At 48.1% G+C, this 27,295-nt stretch overlaps 1 protein-coding gene across 3 annotated transcripts in view; it reads left to right on the top strand.

The window, feature by feature from the left end:
* The window catches only part of Dgkg (diacylglycerol kinase gamma), a 211,389-nt gene that overhangs the window by 140,995 nt on the left and 43,099 nt on the right, over positions 1–27,295 (top strand). For all 3 annotated transcript variants that reach the window (XM_013351586.2, XM_005344741.2, XM_026785221.1), the window contains one exon: positions 15,869–15,959. In XM_013351586.2, coding sequence (XP_013207040.1) covers positions 15,869–15,959 — 91 coding nt within the window. The remainder of the gene's footprint in view (positions 1–15,868; positions 15,960–27,295) is intronic.

The raw sequence follows: 27,295 nt of genomic DNA, 5'->3' as shown, positions 1-27,295 counted from the left end.
TGTGTGTGTGTGTCCCTGGAGACGAAAAGAATGCTGGGATTCCTTAGCCATCTATCTGCTGTACTTGACTAGCTAGAACTTTGGAGAATTGCCATTCATTGCAAACAATTTTTGCCATATAACCAAGTCCATCTTTATACTTAGAGCTTAGTAGATTAGTGCGTTTATCCTATCTTTTTCTTCAAACTATCCACAGTTGCACTTATTTTGTTAAAAGGAAATTGAAATACAAAATGAAAGGGTAGTGTTCTTAAGAACGAGTTAAGTGATTTTAGTGTCATTCCACATTTAAATAAACATTTCTTAAAGAAAAATTTTAGCACTCGTACTACTAAACCAAAAGAAATTTTGGAAGCAGCCTCTCCTTCCTTTCCATCGGAATTACTGACTCATCAGTGAAATAAGTTGTCTATCAAGAAATCTCAAGGAAACGGCTTTATAACTCTACTGCCAGGCCATGTGGTTCCGATGTTGACATAGAGACATGGATCTCTGAATTTTCTTGGATTCAACATGCAAGGAGCTGAGCCTCTGGGAAGGGACTCACTTCCCCGACTATTAGTGTTTGGGTGTATTCTGTCCTATGAGCCACTGGGAAGGGACTCACTTCCCCGACTATTAGTGTTTGGGTGTATAAAACAGAAATTACAACTATCTCACAAGGTGCATAGAGAAATTAGACCAGATCGATAAATACATTAGAAATGATTACTATTGTTTACTGTAGGAAGTAGCAAGGAGGCCGTTGCAGCTGTGTTTCTGTCGGTTCTTCAGAGCCAATGAGTCTGTGTCGCAAATGCCGCGTGCTCTGGCTCTCGTCTGCTATAGCCTTAGCTCTGGACAAGATGTTAGGTTTCGGCCTCGTGTGTGGCATAAGCGCCCTCTCCGTTAGCACTCTGTAGAGTGTCATTAGTTCTCTACTTTGAAGCCGGGAGGAGTGTTTAAATTCTGGTGTTGGGGAGAAGGGGTCCCATCACTTCACTTTTTACCAAGAAAGCCAATTTCCCAATCTTCTGATGCTCTTCAGTGAAAGAAAGGCTCTCCTAGCCCCAAGAATGCACTTCAGAGCCTCCAACTGTCGGGGACTTTCGCAGTCACTGATATTCGTGTTGACTGAACACACACTTAAGGAGAAATTCCGCACTCTCTAGTAACAAGACATTTTCTATTCTGTTCAATGGAGAACTCCTTTAATCTTGAGAGTGGGCCTTCTCGGAAAGCATTTTAAAGTGCCAATCAAGCCAAGTACCTTACATTGCCTTTGAACACAATGTGCCGAGAGTACATTGGCAGTCTCCAGCTCTGGGCTACTGTGGGGCATGAGGTAGTGAGAAGGTCGTGGCTAAATTAAAATCTCAAACTGTTGAGTTTAGAGAAGCTTTTATTGCAGCTGTCAATACGGTGTCCCAGGTAGTCAGGTTCTTGCCTTCCTCTTCCAGATCACCTTGGCTCTGAGCTTGGGGAGAGTAATGATCAAAGCTCGTAATCGAGGGTGGGGGTGAAAAATAAAACAAATCAAGCTGATGGCCTGGGTCATGATTTTACCCACAATCATGATCTCCACCCTACACGACCCCCAATCTAACTGCTACGCGTGGACAGGAGGTTGGGATGGTCAACACTGAGCCAGTGAGTTAAAAGAGATGTGTGGAACCAGATAGCCTCCTAACCGGACAGTTTGCCCCTCTGCCATCAAAACTCTATGGGATGGTGTTAAAATTCTTGAATAGTCTTCATTTGTCAAAATGGAAAGCTCGGGGGGAAGATGAATATAAACAAAGCTTCTTTCCCAGATCTAAAAAGGTAATTAAGTGCATATAATTTTTGCAAATATCACCAGCTTGAGCCTTTACTCTGCAGCAGCCAGTGAGCCCTTGAAGTAAGACATGTATTAGGACTCATGGCCAATTATGGCAGCCCCTCAGATGGCAAGGATCAGCCTGGGAACAAGTGGAGGAGGCACTTTGAAGCAGCTTCTGAGAGTTCTAGGAGGAAATACAAAGGCCTGTATGAAAGGGCCACACATCCACATACCTGCAGAGGTCAAGGAGCTAACACTGATGAGATGGATGGATGAGTGTAAGGAGCGGAGGGGACTCCAGCAAACGGTAGAACATAAGAGACGATATAAAGTGAGTGACCTTGTCTTAGTTAGAGTTTCTACTGCTGCGAGAAAACACCGTGACCTAAGAGCAAGTCAGGGAGAAAGGGTTTATTAGGCTTACACTTCAGCATTGCTGTTCATCACTGAAGGGAATCAGGAAAGAACTCAAACAGGAACCTAGAGGCAGGAGCTGATGCAGAGGCCATGGACGAGTGCTGATTACTGGCTTGCTTCCCATGGCTCACTCAGACCACCTTCTTATAGAACCCAGGACCACCAGCCCAGGGATGGAACCGCCCACCATGGGTTGGGCTTCCTCTATTGATCACCAAATGAGAAAAAGCCTTACAGCTGTATCTCATGGAGGCATTTCCTCAGCTAAGGCTCCTTCCTCTGATGACTCTAGCTTGTGTCAAGTTGACACACAAAAGCACCTGGTACAAACCTGTATGGAGCTTCAGACAGTTGTTGTCAGAAGAGCAAACCTGGTGCTGATTTCTCAAAGAAAAAAATGTGGGATCCAGTGTGTGTGTGTGTATGTGTACATATGTATGTGGTGCGTGCGTGCGTGTGTGTGTGTGTGTGTGTGTATGTATAATTTTCTAATTTTGAAAACCACTGTGCAAGTACACCCCTAGACAGATAAGATCCTGTCCCCCAAGCCATCATGCCAATACCGAGGAATTATAATGTAAAGCTGAGATGGAAACCAATGGCTTGTTTTTCTTGCTTGACTTGGTCTACAAGTTATTGATGCTGTTGATGTAAATGAGTCTCCTAGAAACAGAAAATGAACATTTGAGCAATCAGTATGTTTGCAATGACAGAATGTTCCAGGGTATCATAAAAGACATTATCCCAAAAGAAAAGGACCCAGATAGTCGGCAAAGCTAGAGTCAAAGTTTGATTCGGAAATGCATGCCAAGTGGAAGCAAGAAAAATGTGCAGTCTCTGTTTTGGGGGTAAAAAGTAAGAGCATGAGGCTCCAACAAGGAGGATAGATGTAGGCCTCCTCAAAAGCGAAGGGCAGGACAGCTAACAAAGGCATCATGAGCTCAGAAGCACAACGGGCTCCCTCAGCTCCCTTTTCACAGTAAGCAATATTAGCTGATGTAAGCTCCAGGATGTACAGGGAGTTAGCAAGAAGATGCAGGGGAAATATTTTTTAATGTTTGGATATTCATAGAAAAAAATCTAAGAGGAACATTTTTGTGCAATCTTTGGGAGCCTTTAATGCGGGTCCAACCTACTGAAAATATGCAAAAGCAGAACAAAGTGTTTTAGGTGAGGTGGCCTCTTCCTCTGTAAGCCAGAATGAGGATGACTGTCCCTCTGCAACATGGATTCTGACACTGGGATGAGAGGCCCTGGCAAGAACCGGGAGTTTATCCCATAATCCAAGAGGAACGTTTGTAACCAGGAACCTGAAGACCAAGCAGGAGGAGCTTTGGAGTGAGATTTAAAGAGGATAAACTAAGAGCGTGCAAACGAAACTCTAAAACCATAGCCCACCCAGGACAGCAGGTGTGAGCTAGAAATAAGAAGCATGGCAGAGGCAGTGCCAAGCAGTTCACCCAGGGAAATGACAGGGTGGAGCGTGGAGACCTACAGCTGAGAAGGGTCTGCGAGCTGCCAGTGACAGGGGCAAGCCGGAGGAGTCCTTGCAGGACCAGCACACTGCCATGGAACAGTGCTACCGAGCAACAAGAGAAGGCACGCTCATGTAAACCGCAGTCACGTAAATGTGTGTTAGGAACACATAGTCGAGCATAAGAAGTCCCAAACGTCAGATCAGAAGCAAGGCAGAGAGCTTACGGTTGAGACTTCAAAGGGATGCATGAAATGCATCCTGCTAGCAGATCTAATAGAGGTTTCCCAGGCATTCGAGGTGCTGGCCGATGCTTTTCTAATGTAAGGTTTTTTGTTTTTTAAGCTGACAAAGGAAGGAGATGGAAGAGGGGAAGGGAGGAGAAATTTATCTGAGCATCTGCCCACATGGTGAATTTTCTGCCTGTCTCAAGGACAGTTTCCTAACTCGAGAGGTAGAGGAAACAAAACAGCTTTTCTTGGCCCCTATGTGACCAGGAGGCATCTGCCGGTGATGGAACAGAAGGCTCGGGAAAACTTAGCTGGAGGTTGAACAGCCCGCCTGGTGATCTGGGTCAGCAAAAGAAAGAAATACGATGCACGCCAAAGCATGCCCTCTCCCACCCTTGTTGCTCCTGCTTCACTTTCTCGCCAACACCTCTGGCCCAGGCTCCAAGGTCGCCACCAGGGACTTTAGGTTAACGGAGTGTCCGTATTTCTTTCCCAGGAAGTTGAGAAAAGCCAAGATACCCACTCCACATTGATCAGGAGAGACGTGCCACGTGTATTCCAAGCTGTAACACAACAGTCATGAAGTTTGTATGTGGCAGTGGGTTTCCTTGGGTTCTGTGTATGTAGCATGTAGCCATATGTAGGGTCTCAATTTCCCCAGCCACCCCTGTAAGATGTGTAATGCATTCCCAGTTCAAAGATGAAAAAACTAAGTGACAAGGTCAATGGCTTGCCCAGGGCCGCAGAACAGGTGAGTGTCTGAAGGATGACTTGAACCCAGCCTGTCTGGCTTCTAACCAGAGAGATTCCTTCAGCTCAGCCAACCTGTCTCCAAACCCAGACATTGCACTCTGGGGAACTGGAGGCTTAGCTGACTGTTTCAGGTTAGTATGGGAACCCAATCTCAACATAACCCTGTTTCTATGGGTGCCATACACTCACAATGACAAACAACGGGCTTAAGCGAGGAACTTTTGTAACCCGACCTATCAGAATCATGTTCAGAAAGGCGGGGGGGGGGGGGGGGGGGGGGGGGGGGTTGGCCCACATTCTGACTTCATGATGTCATCTCCTGAGCTTTGTTCCCCCCAAGAAAGTGTCAGACCCCTTTACCAAATACTGCAGAGACACCTCCACGGAAGGTGTGTTTAAGAATCAAGTGAGCAGCCCTTCAGTGAGTCAAGCAGCTGTGTTGATTCAGGCATGCAGGCCACATGCCATCAGTGGGAACCAAGACTGTTCCCGATAGCTGGGGCCAGGTTGGGGCTGGGGGAGGAAGTGCTCTGCTGTCTGTCCAGAGGGTCCCTTTTAGCAAGCTGATGGAAAGTGAACCGTGGACCTATGGCTCAGCTTGGCTCGGCTCTCGGTTATAGCCCTGGCTGGTCAGGAGCCAGGAAATGGCTTCTTCAGCCAGAGACTCATTGTCAGCCAAGTGCCCGCCTTCTCTGGCCTTCAGGGCTTAGATTTTAATAAGCTGTCCTCGCCTACGTGTCTTAAATGTTCCCAGTCACCTTCAGGTTTGGGCTTCGGGAGCTGATGAAGGGACAAACGCTGGAGAGCACAGCTAAGTGCAGAACCTTAGGCGGACACATTCCTATGTCACTTTTCCCTACTTCTTTCCCTCCCAGCCGGGGCTCCTGTCTGTCCCGGTATTTGACTGTGTTCACTGATAAACACTTTGGCCAGCGGGCCTGCAGGGGAAAGAGATTGCTGAGAAGCAGGCACATTTCGTAAGAGATTCTTCTTGGTTGTCAAGGCTGTTTTTAGAAGGTAGAAGAAGGAGCTGTTTTCTGGTGGCAAGCACAGACACTGACATCTCGGAACCCGGGTTCTCAGGACAGGGAGGTCCTGATGACATGGCACCCACCTTGACTACTCCCAGAGGTCTGTCTGAGGTTCCCCAGGAAGGGGCGGTGTGTCCATCACCATAGCAGGTGTCTGAGCAGCTTGCTGGGATTTCAGAGAGAAGAACAGTATCCTGAGTTGTGATGGGTGATCACCTACTATGAGTCTCAAAGAAGCTTTCCTTTATTTATTTACTTATTTATTTATTTGGTTTTTTGAAACAGGGTTTTCTTTTGTGTAGCCTTCCTTGGCTGTCCTGGAACTTTCTCAGTAGACCATGTTGGCCTCTAACTCAGAGATCCACCTGTCTCTGTCTCCCAAGTGCTGGGATTAAAAACGTGCGCCACCACTAGTGGGCTCTTTCCGTCTTTAAGTGGGTTCCAGAAACTGAATTCTGGTTGTCAGACTTGTGTGGCAATTACCAATACCCGCTGTCCTCGGGCACACAGTAATCCTCCTGCCATCACCTCCCAAGTGCTGCGGTTATAACTAGCGGTCACAATTCTTTCCTTAAAGAAGCTTTTTCAAGGGCTGTGTCTGTGCATGGCCCCGTGTGATAACAGGGGAGAAACTGACTATTTCAGACTCAGGGAGCCTTTATTGTGATTGAATGCCCTCTGGAGAAGATGTTGTCAGAGGCGGGACAGAATTTAAGAGAGCCTATCAAAGGAGATTGTGTCCTTAGTCCACAAAAGCAAGCTGTCTCCAGCGAAAGAGGAGAGCCACTATTAGGAACCTGTAATTGTTTGGAGGTCAGGTTTAGCCTGGAAAGAGAAGCAGAGTCTCCAGTGTAAGGATATGGGTTTGGCCCCTTGGTCCTTTTGGCTAACTGGAAAGCAAAGACCAAGGAGGAGCCCAGACCACTCTGACAAGTACCACAGGACATAACACGAACACAGCCAGACCACCTTGAGATTGGCTCCCATGAGCTACAAACATGACGGGGAACTACTAGTCACTCGCTCTTCCGAGCTTGGCTGTGTGTTCCATTCCTCTAACGTGCCTCTGTGGCATGGTAGTGGAAGCCAGGGAGAGTGTAGTGGTAAGGGATGTGGATTCCAGGGCAGGAGCCGGCTTTTACATCCCAACTCTATTCCCCCAGCAGTATCCTCAAAGACTTACTCAGTTTCCTAGAAACATAAAGAGGATGCCTAGAACATCCAGACCCGGTGAGGAGTATCAGCTCCACAGGAACCCTTTAATGGCCCACGAGTACACAGTTTCCAACCATCTCCACGACTCTCCGTGGATGCCATACTCAGCAAAATCTTCGTCATCGAGAAATCCTTCTAATTTCCCATTCTTACTGTTCAACATCCATTTGCCTTTCTTTCAGTATCTCTTGATACCCATCAGTGACATGATAACTGATAGACTCCCATTCCATATTTTTATTAAGAACTTACTCTTAAGTAAGTTTACCCTCTTCCCTTTCCTCCCTCCAATCCTCTTATAGGCCCCTCCTTTCTGTATTTCAAATTTATGGCTTCTTTTCATTCCATATTTTCAAAGGATTTGATTCACTAGTTATCTCATGTGGTCTTTAGCCTGATGAAATGTACAAATAAGTAATGTCGACAGTAGGTAGGGTGGTTGCTAGCACCTTTAATCCCAGCACGCACAAGGGAGAAGCAGGTAGATCTCTGTGAGCCTGAGACCAACCTAGCCTTCACACTGAGTTCCAACCCAGTCAGGGCTACATAGTGAGACCCTGTTTCAAAAAGGGAGAGAGGAGAGAGAGGGGAGAGAGGGGAAAAGGGGGGGGGGAGATGAAAGAAAGAACTTTTGACAGCAATTTATCCCTTTATGCTTAGGAGAGTCCTTAGAACTAGTGGTTCCCTGGCTGGGAGTACTTGAATCTCAATGCCCATTTAAATGCTAACTGTCACCTGTGATATTTACCTGTAAAGTTTCACACATGTAAGACTTAAGAAGGGTCTTGATTTCGCAGGTCATTAAGAGGATTCCACACTTAGGGAATAGCATACATCTGAAACAAGTTTCTCCATTATTGCTTTTCCTGTGGGCTCATTCTTGAGCACTCCCCTCTTTGCCCTCCCTTCACGTCTGGCCACTCCTTCCTGGTTCCTGGCCGCCAGTCTTCTCCTCATTCATCACCCTGTGTCTTCCTGAGTGCCATGAAGGCAATCCTGTCCCAAGTATGGAACTAAGCCAGGGAATACCTTGCTCCTTGAAGCTGAAATACACTGAGCCAACACAAATCTGCTGGCAGGCCCAGCAGGCACAAAAGTCCCATTCAGGGCATAAAAAAACCCCAGCTATTTATAAAGTCCCTTGCTGACTGCTGGGTGTTCACTTTCCCTTGGACCAAGAAGGCCACTGCCGCCTCTCGGAAAGCATTATTCCTTTCACAGCTCCGTGACTGAGGGTCACCGGGTGCCCCATTCTGTGAGCAGCAAGCAAAGGGGACAGCATGCAGAGTGGATTAGATGTGGTGACAAGTCCTCTAATGGTCAGGCAACTGAGGATGCCAGTGACACAGATGGCCTCTGCTGCACCTGTGAGGTGACAATCATGGACTTGTGAGGACTGACATTCTGGCCCCCGACATAAACCCACCTGCCGTTCCTCTTGTTGGTTTTGGTTTTATAGCTCTTTGTAACATGAAGGGCCTGCTTGTTGGGGTTTCTGTCCTGCCCAGTTCCCACAGCCAGTAAGCCCCCAAAGAAAATCACATAGAGAGTCTACATTAGGTTATAAACTGATTGGCCCATTAGCTCAGGCTTCTTATTAATTCTTGTAGCTTATATTAACTCATTATTCTTATCTATGCAAGCCACATGGCTCAGTACCTTTTTCAGCAGGGAAGATCACATCCTGCTTCTTCGGTGATCTGGGCAGGACAGGAGAGGAATGGGCTCCCTCCTTCCTAGCATTTTCCTGTTCTCATCGCTCCGCCTCTACTTCCTGTCTGGTTGACCTGCCTATACTTTCTGCCTGGCCAATCAGCGTTTATTTAAAATATGATTGACAGAATACAGACAATTCTCCCACACCAGCTCTTCACATAGATTTTGGTTAACATGATGACTACACATCCTAAGGCATCTGGAGTTTGATGATGTAGAATGTTCTCAGGTAACATCTCAGTACCACGACATCCGTCATTCAACTGCAATTAAGCTGTGGCTACCTGTGCCTTTCTCATGTTTCTGATTTGCTAGGCTGCCATTTGTGTTAATGACCCGATCTTAGTTTATTATTTGAGCAAAAGTAGCAAAAACGCCAACAACTGCTCAGGAAACTCCATGTCTTAGTTATCTTTCTATTGCCGTGCTAAGATACCATGACCGAGGCATCTTATAAAGGAGAGTGTTTTGTTTGGGCTCATGGTTCCAGCGGGTTAGGATCCATGACCATCATGGTGGGGAGCATGGCAGCAGGCGGGTGGCAGGCATGATGCTGGAGCCTTATCTGAAAGTGGGAGGCAAAGAGGGAGCTAACTGGGAGTGGCAGGGACTTTTGAAACCTCAAATCTCACTCCCCATGACACACCTGCTCCAACAAGACTATCGTCCCGATCCTTCCCAAAGAGTTCCACGAGCAGGGGACCAAGTATTCAAATATATATTAGCCTATGGGGGGGCACTCTCATTCAAAATGCTACAAAGCAAAATCATTCCTTCTTTCACTGAGATAAACTCTGTGATCATGCATCATTAGCATACAGAAACGACCTTTCTGCTAGGTACAGTTTTTCCAACACAGAACACCCTCTTGTGGGCAGCATCTGTTCCACCGGGCCTCCCAACCCAACACAGACTGACACAGAAGGCCCAATGAGCTATTTCAGTCCTGAGCTACTCAGGGAAGCTGGCTATCAAAGTCTAACCACAAGAAGGGATGCCTTCAGTTCAAGGGTTCTATGGCTAGAAATAACTGTAACGTCCTCTGTGTAGACTTCTAAGCCCAAAGAAATGTTTTCATGTTTTGACTTTTGATGACTTCAAAGGCCTGGTGCCCTAAAAACTTCCTTGATTCCCAGAAAAGAGGCACCAGGAGGCTCAGGTTGGTTGAGGGAGCCGAACACACTGTTCTGCTGGTGCTGATGGGGAGCAGCGGGCTGGGTTTTACCTGTGGGCCCTTCTTGAAAACAACCGATTCAGAGCTGTCAGGATGATGACTGATCCCAGCCTTAAATCACTGACAACATAAAAGAGCATTTTTAATTAGTCTCCTTTCCTTCCCCCTTCATCTGTCAAATGAAAAGCCTCAGCTAGGTCATGTGTCCTTGATGTTATTTTCCTATAAACTGAAGGGAATTGAGACAACCAGAACCAAAATCAGCCATGTATCAGCTACTCTTGTCTGTCACATGGCTAAGAACCTCCTGGAGCCCAAAGGAGGGCCTGGGGCTTCAAGAACCGGTCCACCTGGGGAGATCAGAGTCTGTGTCCAGGAGCCTCAAGGACCTGGAGATCAGCCCTAGGGCATGGTTCAGGGTTAGTCACTTCCAGCTGCAAGGTGATTATGAGAAGAAGAGAAACGGTGGCCAAAGAAAACTCAGGAAGAGAGATGCAGGAAACTGTTCCAGGAGTCATTAAAACATTGTTAGTTTTTGCTTCTTCAAAACATATTGGCCACCTGGGGAAAAAACCCTCCTGCCTTACCTCTAAAGCCAAAGCGGAATGAGGCTTCCAGCAACTGTGTCTCTTGGCAACAAGGAAGGACACTTTTTGCGCACTGACTATGCATTAAACCCCTGACCAGCGCTCCACACTTGCCCCAGAAGCTTCACAACCTCTCTAGGTAGAGGATAATGTTTCTACTTTGCAGTAGAGTGAGGATTTAAAGTACTTGAATAACTGTCCAAATAAGAAGGCAACAGAGCAAGGCCTGAACTCCAGTCTCTGAGCCCCCAAATGCTATGGTCTGTACAACAGGGGATGAAGCAGACAGATGGGGCCACATTCAACAGCAGAATCTTCCAGATCTAGTAGTAATGTGTCCTGGACATTGTGTATGTTCTCTGTTTGGCAGAGAAAAGGGACTGTGAGTCTTCTGCCTCAAACTATGGGCTACTGTGCCTCTCTCACCTCCCACTAAAGGATAGGAAAGGGGCTGGGCTGTGATGGTTAAGGGAAAGGAGGAACGGGTATGGCAGAGGAGAAGCCAATCTTTGGATCTTCTCGTAGAATAAATAAACCTTCTTTCTTCTAAAAAAGCAATTTTAAATAAGAATGTTTAAAAGATGGGCTAGAGCTGGGCGGTGGTGGTGCACGCCTTTAATCCCAGCACTTGGGAGGCAGAGGCAGGCGGATCTCTGTGAGTTCGAGACCAGCCTGGTCTACAAGAGCTAGTTCCAGGACAGGCTCCAAAACCACAGAGAAACCCTGTCTCGAAAAACCACAAAAAAAAAGATGGGCTAGAAAGACACCCCAGGGCTTAAGAGCACTGGCTCACTGCCTGCTTTCATAGCAGACCCAGGCTCCATCTCCAGCACCCACATGGCAGCTCACGGGCATCTGCGACTCCAGTTCCACGGGGTCCAGTGCACTCTTCTGTAGTCCTCGGGCGCTGCGTGTGTGTGGCACATGCAAAATACTCATACACATAGCATTATTAATAGAAAAGTAAAGTGTTTAGCAGACTGCAAAGCCAAGGGGCTGTGGGAATAGAACACATTCACTCCTAACCCCAAAATACCTGCATTAGCAGAGGCCAGATGGACTCTGTATGATCTGAAGGACAAGAGTGTCTACGGGCCAGTGGGCCAATGTTAGTGACACTACTGAAAAAACAAAATCTCAGTGAGGAGAACACACAGCTGGTCCTTATGTGGTGTGTGGCCCATAGCAAGTGTCAATATATCTTCAATATATTTGGATGGATGGACAGATGGATACGTGGGCCAAAGTCAAAATCCTTTAGTTACATTGAAGACTACCCCTAGGAAACTGACCTCCTGCACCCTGGTCTCTGGGAACTAGCCTGCACGCATCATGCTGAATGCCTCATCAGCTACTTCTCAGCCTTCACAACCAGCCCCACCAATCCCACCTCCTACAACTCTGACTCTATCTGAGCATCATGTCGCTGCCATGGTTCAGGCCTTGGGCAATTCTTTTCTGGATGCCTGCACCACATCCAAACTGTTCTCCAAGCCTCCAATCTGCATTTGTGAAGTGCTTCTTGAGCAAGCATGAGGGCCCGAGTCCAGATCCCCAGCTCCTACACAAGGGAGCAGAGACTGGCTGATGCCTGGAGCTTCCTGGGCAGTCAGTCTGGCCAAAGTAGTGACCTCTAGATTCAGTGGGAGGCCCTGTCTCAAGACATAGGTGGAGAAATATGGGAGAAGACTCCTGACATCACTTTCTGGCCTCCACACATATACTTACTGCACATACACACACTACCTGCACACACACACACGCACATGCACACACTCACACAAACACATACACAAACCAAACACACTCCAGAGCCCTTACAAAGGATCAGGTCATTAATGTCATCATCCTGGCCTCATTCCCCCCCAGGGATGGCCTGTGACTCCCTATAGGCCTCATGGTCAAGCCCAAACACTGGCATGTCCAACCTGCCTCTCCAGCTATGGCTAGCCAGCGCCCTGCCCCACCTCTACTTGAGTTCTCTGTCCCCTTGGCACTTGCCCTGACCCATTTCCGGGGGTTGTGGTTTGGATGTGGCTTAGTTCCAGGCTGAGAGGAAGCAGGGGCTTTAAGGGACCCTTGGATCATAAGGGACCCGCCGTCATGAAGGATCAGGGGAGCTTACTCAAGAACTAGTTCGTCTCTGTGAGGGGTTGTTACGGAACGAGCGTAGCTCCTCAATTTGCTTTTGCTTCCTCTCTCCACACACACACCTGCTTCTCCTTTTCACTTCTTTGCCACGCAATGACACAGTGCAAGGCCTTGTTGAGCCAGTGCCTTGTTCTTAGACCTCCAACTAAATGAACCTCTTTTCTTTTTAAGCTGACCAACTCTAGGAGTTTTGTTATAGCAATGGAAATGAGATGAAGACTCCCGGGCCTCCTCCTCTGCCTGGAGTGTTTGCCCTTTATTTTCTCTGCTCCCTTACATTCTTCTGAGCCCATTAGGAACACCATCCTACCCTAAAGACACTTTCCCTGACTGTTTCTCAGCCCATTAAGAACCGAATGCTCTTCCTTCTGTATACCCCAGTGCTTAGCCCATCACAAAACAGCCTGCTTCCCTATCCTCTTTACAAGGTGTCTGGTTCACGAAACTCTGTATTCTGTTCTTTGTTGTCTGCCACACACTCCTCTCCAGTCTGTGACAAAATGAATGCGTGCTGCGTTAATATTTTTTTTTTTATTTTTCATTGTGTTTATTTGTAGAATTGGATGCACAAGCACTATGGTGCATGTATAAAAGTCAGAGAACAACTTTTACAACAGCATGTGGGTTCCTGGGATTGAACTCGGGTCATCGAGCTTGGTGGCAAGCGCCCTTGCCCACTGATCCCTGGCTCCAACCCCTTATAAATATTTTGTTCCACATCAAACATGTGGCTCAGCTTCTCAGAAGCATATTTGTCGTCTTTGACCAACCACATGACCAGTCCAGAGAATTAACTAGGGATTAGGATGTGGTCTATGACTCTTGAAAAAAAAAATGTATTAAATTAGATATGAGGGGAACAAATTTTTAGCCAAAAGTCAAAACACGTGATCTAACAAATATGACTGCGTATTTTCCTCCCCAGAACATATAAATGCATAAAGCCTACAGCTACCCAGCCAGGAAGGTCTGTCATTTTCGCCTTACTGTGTTGTTCACACACACCAGGGGACGCCCGTAAAAGAACAGCAGCTAAGAGTGAGGGGCATCTTCTCATTCAGTCCTCTCCACCTTCCTGAGAAGCAGATCTTTCTCCTTCGCTGTTTTACAGCAGAGGAGAGTGAGATTTAAAAAGATTAAACATCCTGTCAAAGGTCACACAGCCCTCCATGGTCGGGTAATCCAGTCGGTCCCATTACTCTGCAGTACTGGCCTAGTCGCGACCTCTTAACCTTGTTAGACCATCAAAAGAGCCACTTTGGGGCAAAAATAGCCATGGCTTCCGGAAATTTTTATTAAAACTCTAAATCTCCAGGCAATAACTTTCAGAAGTCATGATTCAGACCCAGGCTCGCAGGCCGAGTCTCCTGCTGCAGAGCCGCTAGGAATGCCAGGAGGGAACGCAGGACCCTGGAGTTTGGCACCACCTGCGTTTCCCGTCACTGGGTCTCCGGCCGCCACTGCCTGTTGAAAGGCGCTGTCCTGCCGCTCCTCCGAGGAGTCCTCTCCTTTAGGTTCCATAGTTCCATATTTGTCAACGGTTTTACAGCTTCTGCTGCACTGGCCCTGTCCACCGGCCATAAGTATAATGATCATCTGGACACCCATTAAAGTCCAAGCTCTTGGACTCTGCTCCACAGCTGTCAGAGTCTACAAATCAAATGCTGGCCCCAGCCTTTCAACCAGTTCCCGGGGGGGATTCTGAAGGATGCTGACACAGAACCGGAGGTGGAGCCCCAGTCCTGGAACCAGCAGCATCGACAGCATGTTAGAGACTGGCAAGTCAGGGACTCCATCATGAGTGACTAACCCAGAACCTTCATCTGAACGAGATCCCTGGGTGAGATACAACATACACATGCTTCTGTGCAGAGGAACGGTCATGTGGGACTGTGCTCCGTCCTCCAGTTTTCCCCGTCTAGCATGCATAGGAAATGAAAATGCTTCCGTGACCCAGTGGAGGCGCAGGTGAGAATGCCTGCTGGGACACAGGGCTCAGCCTGCCCCAGACCTCACGGGCTACCTGAGGATTGAAAAGGCAATGGCTCAACACAGCCCGCCATGAGCACTGGCCTACAGACTCCCGACGCTTCTCAGGGTTTTTATGAAGTCCTGTGACCTACACTTTCCCCAACCTGTCATTTATTCTCACACAGATCAAGAGTCAGACAGGCTAATGCCCAACAAACTAGAGCTTAGAAGTTTTCATCGGGTAGAAAAATGCAGCCTTGTGTTCCAGTGCTAGGTGAACTACTGGAGAACCGCAGAAAGCATGGTTGGTGGGCAGATGAGTCAGCCACTATGCCCTGGAAGAAACTAGAGCCTCCCTCCTCTGAAGAACACTCTTTCTCCCCCTTCGACAGAGCTCGGGATTAGTGACAGTCGAGGAGGCTTCCTCTGTCTTGAGTGCCAAGAAGAATGTCATTTTGTTTAATCCTTTCTTAGCAAAATCTGTCTGCCTGTAAGCTGGACAGGTGTTCCCTCTCTCAGCCAGCCCGTTAATGGGATGACAGTTGGGATGGAAGAAATGGGGTCCCAAAGGGACACTTCCTGAGGAGAACGTCTCAGCAAACCACAGAGTATCGGGGACCCCGCCTGACTCTGAAAGGCCCGATTCATAAGCACCCAAGTGATTTTTATTCCTCTCCATCCCCTGCAGAAAACGTTGAAACTTTGTAAAGCTCAGATTGTCAAGCAAATCCTCTCTAAAGAAGAGCTGAGCAGCCTATGCAAATACACCTGGGAAGACAGTGGCCATGGCTCCCGAACAACCCATCTTTATTCCTTCCTTTTCTATATCTGCACCAGTTCTGCCACTCTGCTTCCCCCAGACAGAAAATGGACAGAGCACCATGGACGGGGTCTGATTTGGTCCAGAGCCTCCCCCGTCTATCCGAAGACTGCACATCTCCTAAGTCCCAAAAGGCTGCATGGCCTCTGCTCTCTGCATTGATGTTTAAACAACAGTAAGCAGGGCATGCTGTCATTTGCTCCCTCGAGCTGACTTTCTCCCACAAGGCTCCCTGATGCAGCTCCAGAGGAAAGCATGCCTTTCCCGCTCTAAACAGGAAGCTCGGGGTACAATTAGCATTTCACCCAGAGTCCATGATGTCTAAGACAAGAGCAGATTTCTTCAGTTTCTGGCAAAAACATGTTGATAAATTTTCTATTCCTTGATAATCTGATTGACAAGTGTTGCAACGTAAGATTAGAGAATTTGGGGGCTTGGGCCACATGGGCCAAAGAGCAGAGCTATTTTCTCGGGACCAATTCAAGTGCAGACTATTGACTGAAAATGTCTCTCTGCTTCATGATCCAGGATGAAGAACAAGCTGTGGTATTTTGAATTTGGCACCTCGGAGACCTTTGCAGCCACCTGCAAGAAGCTTCATGACCACATAGAGCTGGAGGTAAGTCCAGTCTCCTTCACAGAGACTGCCCTGTCCCCAGATGTCTCCACAACCTCACTTAGAGGGCTCCAGTTGTTGCTGGCTTCCTTCTTACCCTGTGCAAGTGAATCCTTGCGGCTCTGGGATTCTGCAGTCACAGCCATTCTGGCCGTGCATTCCCAATTAAAGAGACAGGTACCACCAAACAGACAAGGGAAGAAGGCTGTTGCCGGGGTTACTGTGGCCTTGGCACAGCAAAGGTGGTGCTGCTGGGCTGAGAGCTGATCAGAGAGCATCCTCCAACTCACCTGCCCCAGAGCTGACTCGCAGGGGCCCAGGACCAGTGCGGTGGGTGTGTGGTCTGTGCCCTGCTCCTGTGATCTGAAGAGAAGCTTTTGTCACCATCTAGAAGTTCTAAATACTTTTTTTTTTAACAAAGAGCCGCGTGTTTTCAGTTTGAACTGAGCCCCACAATATTGCAGCCCATGCTGTCGGTGCGCCCCGCTTTCCCGAGGACTTTCAGCGCCTGTAGCAGCCTGCCCCAGACAGTTTGCCTGTTGGCGCCCTTTGCCTGGTTGGTGAGCTTGCCTGCTTCCTGCCCCCACTTTTGCAGTGCTGCTCTCCTGGAGTCTCCTCGTGGACTGCTAGGAGCATGCCTCTGGCCTATCAGAGACTAGATTTCTATGCAAACATCTGTCTTCACTCCCTGGGCCTCTGCCCATGGATTCCTTGCCAACAATCCCACCCTCTCTGTGCATTCAGGCCTACAGTCTGCTTTGCACCTGAGGAAAAAAAACATATTCAAGCAGGTGAGGAAATCTCCTATCAACCCCCGCCCCAATCCTGAAAAAAAAAAATGGGTCTAGAAGCTGCTGAGCAATGAGCCTCTGTTGAGGCCTAGCCACCCCTCCATAGGATTAAGCCTGTGGCAGAGTGGGAAGGTCCTGCCACTCCCTGCTGGAAGGGAGGCTGCGCCCATGCTCACAGGGAGTGTTCACAAACAAAGCGCAGGGCCAGAGCTTCCACAAGGCTCTCCTTGACTCATCTGTAGGCCTCTCCTTTTTGGTTGCTGGGTTACTGACACCATGGGGGGAGGCACCTTTCTGCCAGTTTGGCCACAGGGCACAGAGGTCCAAAGGCCAAGAGCCTGTGTTTCCAAGTGCTACATGGCGGAGGCCACCTATACCTGGGAGAAGCTGACCTAAACACAGGGCCTGGGAGCTGGAGCTGCAGGAGCTGCAGGAGCTGCAGGAGCTGCAGGAGCTGAGCGTGGCAAACAGAACTGTGTGCATTCTTCCACTTGGCACCGCCCTCCACTGGGGTCTCTTTAAATACACTGCCAGTGAGGGACAGCCCTGCCTAACCACGGCCAGCTGCAGACACACAGCAAGTCCTTGTTCTCCCGCAGCTGGCCTTGACACTGTGCCCAGAATACAGCAGCTCAGCTCCCCTGCCTCTCTGGACCGCCCCACTGGCTCCAGGCTGGCCATGCCCGACAGTTCCCTTGGGGTCCAGGTCACAAGCGGCACTTCCTCAACCACACAGGGAATTGGTGGCCTCGGGAGGGAGTGGGCCGCCAGGCTGTGAACTGTTGAGAGCTTTAAGAAGCACTTCCTGTTTCCCTCATCTCTTCATAAGTCTATTCGGCATGTATTCAGGAGAGCGAAGCTTTGGGAGTCGGGGCTAGGATGTCATGTGACAGAGAGCTGGCAGTAGATTGGGACAGGCACCATTTCTGCATCCAGAGGACAGTGTTTGAGGGTCCCGGGGGGTATGATCAGGAGGAAACTCTGAAAGACAGAGGGTAGGGCAGGTGAGTGGCAGGTGTCTGGAGGCTCCGGAGCTTGGGGAGGAACATGTACGAGAAGCCAGGGTGGCTGCTGCGATTCACAACAGCACAAGGCTCACTAGCTGCTGTCAGCCAACCTGGGAAGACACCGATCAGACACTACCGCCTTCACTACTTTCTAAACCACAATAGCAGGGAGTCATCCCATGACATGGAAACGCAAGCTGAGCCTGGGAGGGTTAGGGGAGTAAAGAGAGAGAGAGGAGGGGAAAGTTAAGAGGGGACAGAAAAGTCAGCGCATCAACTGCCGGCCAGAGCATGTCGGTGTAACAATACAAGTCAGGGAAACAAACATTGTTACGTTCTGAAATAAGGCTCCAATGCATCCAGTAGCTCAACCGAGAGTTCTTTGCCGAAACTAGAAAGGGAAGATCCCAGGTGTTTTGGAGTAAATTGGGCTTGGAAACTAGTAACCAAATTTATCCACCAAGTGTTCAAACTCAGCAAATCCTCCAGCCTTGGCACAGTGTCTTCCTGCTGCGCGGGCGTGCATGTGTGCGTGCGTGTACATGTGCATATGTCTGTTTATGTGCATGTGGGTATATTTGTGTGCATGCATATGTATGTGCCTTTGCAAATGTGTGCGCATGTGTGTATGCATGTGTGTATACATGTGTGTGCATGCACGTGTACAGTATTGTGTGCATATATCTGTATGCATGTGTATGTAGCTGCATAAGTGTGCATGGGGTTCTGATGCGTGTTTGGATGTGCGTATGTGTGTTCTGGACTGTGAAACTCCGTCTCAGCTCAGGCAGCCGTACAACCCTTCTGAGGAGTGCTAGACACAGTCCAAGCACCCACCTGAGGAAAGGAGGAACAATTCAGTATAGGAAAAATCGGAAGACTGTCCCAAAATTTACAACCATCTTTCCTCACACAGCACCTCAGCTCCCCTGGCTGACAGAACACGAGTGGGCATTCATGCCTCAGTTAGCGGATGGGGAACTCTGAAGCTGAGGGCTCAGAAACCGAGAAAAGTCTCAGTTGTGAGGGCGCAGGGAGAGGCTCATCGTGACAGTGAGCAGGCTAGCACTACTGGTGGCGAGGACCTGTCGCCACCGGGCAGTGGACAATGTCATCCCCTCACTGGGGAGCAGAGCCGGGGACTGCTGTCCAGCAAGTCTGACTGAGTCGGAGTGCTCCGTGTTCTGTGACAGTCTGCCCCACGGAGTGAGGCAGGGAACGACTGTGGAGGTACCTGACCACCTCTGCCCTCCTTACACATGCGTAGGCACACCTGTGCATACAAAACCACACATACCACACACACAAAGTTGCATACATGCACATATGAAGTTTGAGTGGCTACATTAAAAGGCTAAGTGGCACAGACATGGCTTTCTTTCAGAGCTGGAGCTAGCTGAGGAGAAATTTGGAAAGTTGGTCCCATCTCTGACGTAACGTTCACGTGACTGGAGAGACTAGTCCACAGAACACGCAGAGCATGTTAATCAAAAGCCCACTTAACTAGTGCTGAGAAACCAAATGCGAAAGGTCCGTGGAACGTGTTTGAAGAGCCCAGCCCCATGCCTGAGGCAGGGGAGAGATAACACCCCCACCCTTCCCCCACCCCACCCCGGGATTCACTGCTCACCTGAAGACACTTAATGGCACTAAAATCGTGAGGAGTCTGGACTGAGGTTCATGGGACTGTCACCCGTGTTCAGTGACAATCCCATGGTGTCAATGACTTAACTGAGCTGGGTGTCTGTGTCTCCCCAGTATTTCACCCACAGAACAAGGCGGCAGGCAGCCTCGTTCCTAACAACATTAGTGTAAGTTCCCAGGGTTTGGGGCAGTTGTTCTTAACTGGCAGTGATGCTAAGTCTCACAGAATCTACAAAGCAGTCCTACGTGGCCAGTGGCCTAATAATGTTTTTAAAGCGGGAAGGCAGGATGAGGAGCAGTAGGATTTCACCGGCTAGTACAGCCTAGCTGACCTGACTCAGGCTTGCATCTGATTGGCCTGGGAGCTGAGGGCCCGGAAGCAGTAGTAAGAGGTTTCTCGGGGAGGGAGGTTCAGTGTGTGTCCTGTATGTTGATTACTCACTTCGTTATTCCTTCTGCTCTGCCTGATAAATTTAAGAACAGGCACGAAGAGATCTGCTTATGGAGAGGGAGCATTAAGAAATACATGACAAGGAGCCGTAGGTGTGCATCTGAACGGTGTGTTCAACAAAGATGCTGGCTTGTGAGTGCAGCCCCGCCGACGAGGCCAGCCCTGTTCCCAGGCCGATTCTCAGAGCTGGCTTTCAAGAGGCCCTTTATAGTTGTTCTAACCTGATTTCACCTGAATAAAGCAGTGGAGAGGGGAGAGGAGGTTGGCATGAGGAGATGCACTGAGTCACCACCCCCACCTTAGGCCCAGAATAGCCTCGCCAAGGATCTTAAAGGTTTTCAGAGCTAGCTGGGGCGAAGCAGGCAGGCTTCAACTGGAGGATTCATCTTGCATTCCGTGGCAGTTTGTTTTGTTTTCCAGGTTAAAAATAAGAAATCCCCCAGTTTGTTGGTATTTAATCTAATCTTTGAGGTACTGTTCACAAGAAAAGGCTACCACCTTCAGGACAGATGGGAAGGGCGTCCAGATCTAGAAGCTGTGGGAGGGATGGCTGTGCTGTACACCAATGACTCTAGCAGTAAGGGAAGTAAATCTATTTCCTCCTCATTCAATATTTATCAATATCGCATCAGTCCTTTAAACAGTTTTTGATTAAAGAAATAGTATAGGTAAAACTGAAGCGCCTCCCCCCCCCCCCGTCTGCCTTCTTTTTTTAACACACGCATGCACGTGTGAACGTGGTGGAAAGAGAGAACGGAGTCCTACAAGCCATTCTCTGACCTCCACTCCTGTGCTGTGGCTCACACACACACACACACACACTGCAGTTTAAAATGTAGCTGGCTTGAATCAGCTATCTAAAGGGATCTGCCCAATCTTCAAAGTGACCTGACTCATGATTTACAGAGGTTTTTGTTTTAAACAAGTCCCCATGATGTAGCTGTTTGGATGGGTACTCACTGTGTAGCCCAGGCTGGCCTCAGACTTGCTGAGAGGCTCCTGAGTCCTGGGATGACCGGCTAGCCCACCACACTCTGCTTTATGAAGCTTCTTTACACACACAAGCTGTGTTCTGAGAATTTAGGATTTTATACGCAAGATCCCGGTCATCCACTGAGTTGGATATGGCTGGCACAAGGCCCCAAACATTTCCTTTTTAATTTTTAATGACAAATTGGAGGAAGCTAAACATTTTAATGGACGTTAAATTCATAAAACATACAAATAACCATACAAAACATACAACTAATTGTATATAAGTCAGTGGCATTTAGCATTCTTATCCACATTGTGTTTTGATGCTTTTCTTTTTAGTGTGCATTGGTGTTTTGCCTGCATGCGTGTATAAGGGTGTCGGGTACCCTGGAACTGGAATTATAGACAGTTGTGTGCGCTGAGTCAGATCATTTTAAGACTGGGCAGATCCCCTTAGCTAGCTGATTCAACCCTGTGGGACATTTTAAACTGCAGTGTGTGGTGGTGGTGGGGTATTTGCTGTGTGACAAAACTTCTCCTGGGGAAACCCAATATACAGGTCTACTCATCCCACATAGGAAACCCACAACAGAACAAAGCAAGGATACCACTAAAATCCAATTTGGTGGACCAGTGAGTTTTACTGGGGTTACTTACAGGAATATGGGAAGGACTGTTTATGCAACCAGAAATGACTCAAAGACATCTGTGACACCAAAGCCCACCCTAGCATGGGTGACAGAAGCTGGGAACCTGGAGCATATTACACAGCCTGCGGGCAGGGCAACAGACTAGAGAGTCCCCTTCCCAGGTGCCTCAGTTGGTTTAAGCCTCTTCCAGGTAGCTCAGCTGGCATCTGCTTCTTCCAAGGAGGAGGTCTAGTCTTAGATCTTTGCAACATGACTCTGCCACTCTGATAGGGAGGAGCTTAGTGAATCTGGTCAGTTTCAGGGACTTCCTGAAGCTGTTTGAATTGTTACCTTCCTGTTTATAGAGTTTCCCTGCTGGGGAATGTTTCAATCCCAAAGGAAACTGTTACAGAGCCGTAGACAATGCCTTTACCCCCAATCACTTCACCAACCTCATCGATGCCATTATTATTCAAAAGACAATAATCAAGGACGTCATAGATTAATAAACTCGATCAAGTTCATTCAGCCAGCGTCAGATAGAAAAGAAACCATGGCTCTCTGGGACCAACTGGGTGTTCTGATCCTGCCTGGCCCACCACCCCCTGCTGTTTTACACTCTTAACTTGGAAGACAAGAATGAGTGTTAAGCCTTGGTTTCTTCTGGTATGACATGAACTTTGTTAGCCTTTCAGAACTTGGAGCAAATAAGTGGGACTGGCCACTCAGCCCAACCAATCAGAGTAGAAGGAAGTGAGGAAAAAAACTACAAACAGAGCCAGGGCATCTTGGGGTGAGAGTCTCCTGGTGAACTTACTTCCTCAATCAAGTTAATGGGCCCCCAGGACCAGCACCAGCCCCAGTGCGGCCCCTCCAGGCAGTTCTGACCAATTCCAACTTCCCTTTCCAGCCCATCTGCCAGGTCTCAGCACCCCAGAAGCACCGGCCTTGGTTTCCTGGTGTTTTCTCCTAAAATGTGTACTAATCTCTACTGATTTCAAAGGTCAAAATGACAAACGCATCAAAAAAAATTGAGAAAAAACACCAAAAAAGTAACCAACCATCTATTTAAAAGACCCTACAGGGACTTCCTCTCAGACCCCGGATTAGACACAAACCACACCCAAAGGCTTTCACAGAGAAAGCCTTTATGCAGTGGGGAAGAGAAGTTAAAGTGGCTGCTTTCTGACTCAAGCAGAAAAACAGCAGCAAATGATCTTGCAGGTGGAATTTTAAGAAGAGAGAAAGGGGAGGCCTGGGTTAGCACGAGCGAGGATGCGGTGGTGTGTTTTGACTGGACATGTTAATTAGGTGAGCCAGAGGGGGCTTTTGATTGCTGGGCTTCAGTACTTTGATAGCTGGACCTTGGTGGGCAGCCTCAGGAGGATGAAGTGGCCAAATAAGGGGCCAGCTTTAGGAATGTAATCTAGAGGCTTTCAGGAAGGCAGAGGGAATGGAGAAGGGCAAGGCCTGCCGGAGTCACATGTTCTAATGAGCTAGGGCCCCTTCGGTCTCACCAACCAGACACCACCACTGCCAGGGTTACTGGCCTGTTTCAATTCATGAAAGCCATTGCAAACACAGTAATACGATGCAGGCCTCCCTACCTCTCACCCGTGCCGTGCGCTGACTACAAGTCTCTTCATGGACTCAACAGTGTTCCGCTGACTCAGGACAAACTGTTTTTCTTAATCCCCCTTGTGAAGTCCCATTGTTTGCTTTCGGCTCTGATTGCAACTTCTCTCCCTCAAGTGACCCTCTTCTCGTATTTCCTGCCAACGTGCACCCTGCAGCGCGCACCCAGCTCTGTTGGCCTATGTGCTTTTATCTTTCCCTTCTCTTCTAGTGCCTTTGTTTCTTCGGTGAATTGCTTTGATTTTCCTTTGTCTTCGGTGTGACAATAGCATACTCTGTGTCTCCAAGGACTTGGGAATGACTCTTCAAGATTAAGTCTCATCCCTACAGCTTCTCAGGAACAGCTGGGTGGTGTGCAGTGTGTCTGACAGGTTGGCCCCAGAGAATCTTAAAGGATTGGGGTCAGGAGCCCCATCACCGGCATTCCAGGTTAGAGCCCTGTCCCTTGCGAGTTTCTGGAAGATTCTGTCAGTTAACCTTTGCCCCCAAGAAAGCTTAGCTTTTTGTCTGCCAGAGTCCCTTGGTAAAGAATAACTTCCCCCAAGCAATGTGTCTTTCAAGGTAAGGGAACAGTGAGAGCCTGTCCGTGGGAAATGCATTAGCTTCCTGAGCTAGTCTAGAAGGTTGAAAAGACTACATGATCCTTTCCACACTCTGCAGTTCAGGTACTTCAGAGAGGAGAACTATTCCAATCCTCCTGTTCCCTTCACAACTGGACAGGCGAACAAAGAACAGACTAAACAAATGCGGTTTATAGAATGCAGAAGAGAAATCTGTCCTTCCAATGCCTGTGAGGTTATGGAAAGAACAGAATTGACTCTTGTTTTGTTTTTCTTTCTCCAGACAGGGTTTCTCTGTAGCTTTGGAATCTGACCAGGCTGGCCTCAAACTCACAGAGATCCACCCGCCTCTGCCTCCCATGCTAGGATTAAAGGCTTGCACCGCCACCGCCCAGCTCAGAACTGGCTCTTTAATGAAGGGCAGAGACTCTAACAAGGTACTGACTAAATGTCCTTATGCACAAATACGTGTACTCCAAGTCTGTTACAACCCACAAATCCTAGCACATCCATACAGTGTCTTATTTCATTATCATAACAACTCTGTACCTCGTGCATTAGCCTCATAAAGTCTCGTGAATATAAATAATCACTCATCATTAAAGGCACAGTGGCCCACACCTTTAAATCCTAGCAGAGACAGGTGGACCTCTGTAAGCTGGAAGCCAGCCTGGTCTACATGGCAAGTTCCAGGCCAGCCAAGGCTGTGAGACAGTGAGACCCTGTCTCAAAATAAATACAATAAATACTCTAAGACCAGACAAGTTTCACACTTAGGTCTGTGATGCCAGCCCCACTTGTCCCCCACAATGCCAGGGTACCCACAGAGGGACAGCTCTGTGTTAAACTTCTGTCCAAACTAATTAATGCCTGTGGGTATTTAGTTGACAGGCCAACTCCCCTTCAGGGCTTGTCGTGTGCATCGCTTGGTTCGCTTTCTTTTCATTTTGTGGTCACAGAGCCAGCAAAGAGCCTAAAAGGAAGTACTTTCCCAGTTGTGATTTGCTGATTTGAATGGAAGTGTGAAACTCTCATATTTAGTGTGAACATTAATAGAAATTGCCAATGACCACTTGATGTCACACCTTTTTGCTGGCAGCCGCTAGAACGAAGGGGAGGCACCTGCTCCGTTAGTAACACAAGGGGGGAAATGGATACCAGAGCGAACAGCCTGGCACTCAGACCTCCTAATCCCCACAAGAAGTGGGAAGACATCCCACGCCCAGCTCAGAGCTGTCGCAGAGGGTCTGGGCAACTGTGAACCAGGACAGGAAATGCCAGGGCTCTCCCACCTCTTTCCCACCGAACTGAGTTCAAACAGTGAGTGGGCCGAGCCAGCAAGGCAATGAAAATGCTGGGCAGTGAGATTGCAGCAAGTGACCCTGCAAGGCAGGAGAAAGCCCTCCATTCTGAGCCCAGAAGGCTACCTGCCCTGGAGCCCTGCCAGGTCTTAAGGTTACCAATCTCTCTCTGCTTAATGGAGCTGGGCTCTTAGAAAATCCCATCTGGGCACTGGCCTCAGCTCTCCAGAGAGGCGACAGAGCCCGTTCATCTGCATCCTGAGTAAGAATGCCCGAACATACCAAAGTTTTTCTCAACTTGGAGAAGTGGAGCTGTAGAGAGAAAACGGCTTTGCCCTCTGTGCAATTCTGAGGCAACCCGCCACCACCAGCTCTGAGAAACAGTTTTGTTTTGGAAACTGGCACCCGATGCAGGCTCACTCCTGGACATGAACTTGAGCCCCCTGCCCCCACCCCCAGCTGCAGCACTCTGCTTCCAGCCTTGCTGCCAACACCCCCTTCCAGCTGCCCCTGTTAAAGGCACCATTGTACCCTCCTGGCATGGCAACAGAGTAAGGCTAAAGAGGAAGAAAACATTTCCTACCCATGGGATGTTCTTAAGCAGGTTGTGTGTGTATGGCTTCAATGCCACATTCCTTGAGCCCACACAAATTCACCAGAACGCCATCGTCCCGTCACAGATGGCAGCTCCTCGCCAGGCTAGCCGGCCCACCATGGCTAGCTGTCAGAGAATGTGGAGCACACAGCTGGGAGGTCAAGGCTGGGCAAAGAGGATGTCAGGACAGGCTATCTCAATGCAGCGTGCAACAGCCTGCCAGAGTAAATTCTGAATGTCGCATCTCTGGACAGGAAGGGATTTTATGTTAATTTACTCAACAACAGAGCCATTAGAGCCCATTCTAATAAGTGAGGCTCTGGCCTCCTCCTGATTATTGGAAGGCTAGGGAGCCTTCAAGAAGCCTGTTCATGTCTAGATAGCTTGGACTTTCAGAACATTCTTCCTGATTTTGAACAAGAGTTGTATGTCCTGTGCCTGGTGATCGAGCCAAGCGTTTGGCACACTCCTTGGAATAAAACAAATACATAAGATCTGTGGATGCACGAACGAAGTCCCCACAGCAGGCATATTACATCCTCCTCACTCTTGCGTGTGACTGCCTTCCGTAGGGCTAATGATGTGACTTTTACATAGTATCACCTTTATGCACACACCAGACATTCCCAGTTCCTATATGCCTCTATTTATAGAGCCATAACACTCCTGACTAGTTTTTTTGTTTTTGTTTTTGTTTTTTGAGCTCTGGATTTTTCTCTGTTCCCCTTCCTGTCTCCTTCCCTCTCCTTCAATCTCTCCCAAGGTCCCCATGCTCCCAATTTACTCAGAAGATCTTGGTTTTTTTCTCTACCCATGTAGATTAGGTCTATGTATGTCTCTCTTAGGGTCCTCATTGTTGTCTAGGTTCTCTGGGTTTGTGATTTGTGGGCTGGTTTTCTTTGCTTTACGTTCAAAAACCACTTATGAGTGAATACATATGATAATTGTCTTTCTGGGTCTGGGTTGCCTCACTCAAAGTGATGTTTTCTAGCTCCATCCATTTGCCTGCAATATTCAAAATATTATTTTTTTCTGCTGTGTAGTACTCCATTGTGTAAATGTACCACATTTTCCTTATCCATTCTTCAGTCAAAGGGCATTTAGGTTGTTTCCAGTTTCTGGCTATGGCAAACAATGCTGCTGTGAACATGGTTGAGCACATGTCCTTGTGGCATGATTGAGCATCCTTTGGACATATATCCAAAAGTGGTATTATTGGGTCTTGAGGAAGGTTGTTTCCTAATTTTCTGAGAAAACACCACACTGACATCCAAAGGGATTGTACCAGCTTGCATTCCCACCAGCATTGCAGGAAGTGTTCCCCTTTCCCCACAACCTTTCCAGCATAAGTTGTCATCAGTGTTTTTGATCTTGGCCATTCTTACAGGTGTAAGATGGAGTCTCAGAGTTGTTTTGATTCACATTTCTCTGATGACTAAGGATGTTGAATATTTCCTTAAATGTCTTTCAGCCACTTTAGATTCCTCTGTTGAGAGTTCTCTGTTTAGGTCTGTACTCCTTTTTTTTTTTATTGGATTTTGTGTTCTTTTGATGACGAATTTCTTGAGTTCTTTGTATATTTTGGAGATCAGACCTCTGTCTGATGTGGGATTATTGAAGATCTTTTCCCATTCTGTAGGCTGTCCTGAATAGTTTTTTAAAAGACTTGGGTTTTTTGTTTGTTTGTTTGTTTTGGTTTTTCGAGACAGGGTTTCTCTGTGGCTTTGGAGCCTGTCCTGGAACTAGCTCTT

Source organism: Microtus ochrogaster, chromosome 2, assembly GCF_000317375.1.
Source record: "Microtus ochrogaster isolate Prairie Vole_2 chromosome 2, MicOch1.0, whole genome shotgun sequence".
NCBI classification, from domain to species: Eukaryota; Metazoa; Chordata; class Mammalia; order Rodentia; family Cricetidae; genus Microtus; species Microtus ochrogaster.
This window is presented reverse-complemented; position numbering and strand designations above follow the sequence as displayed.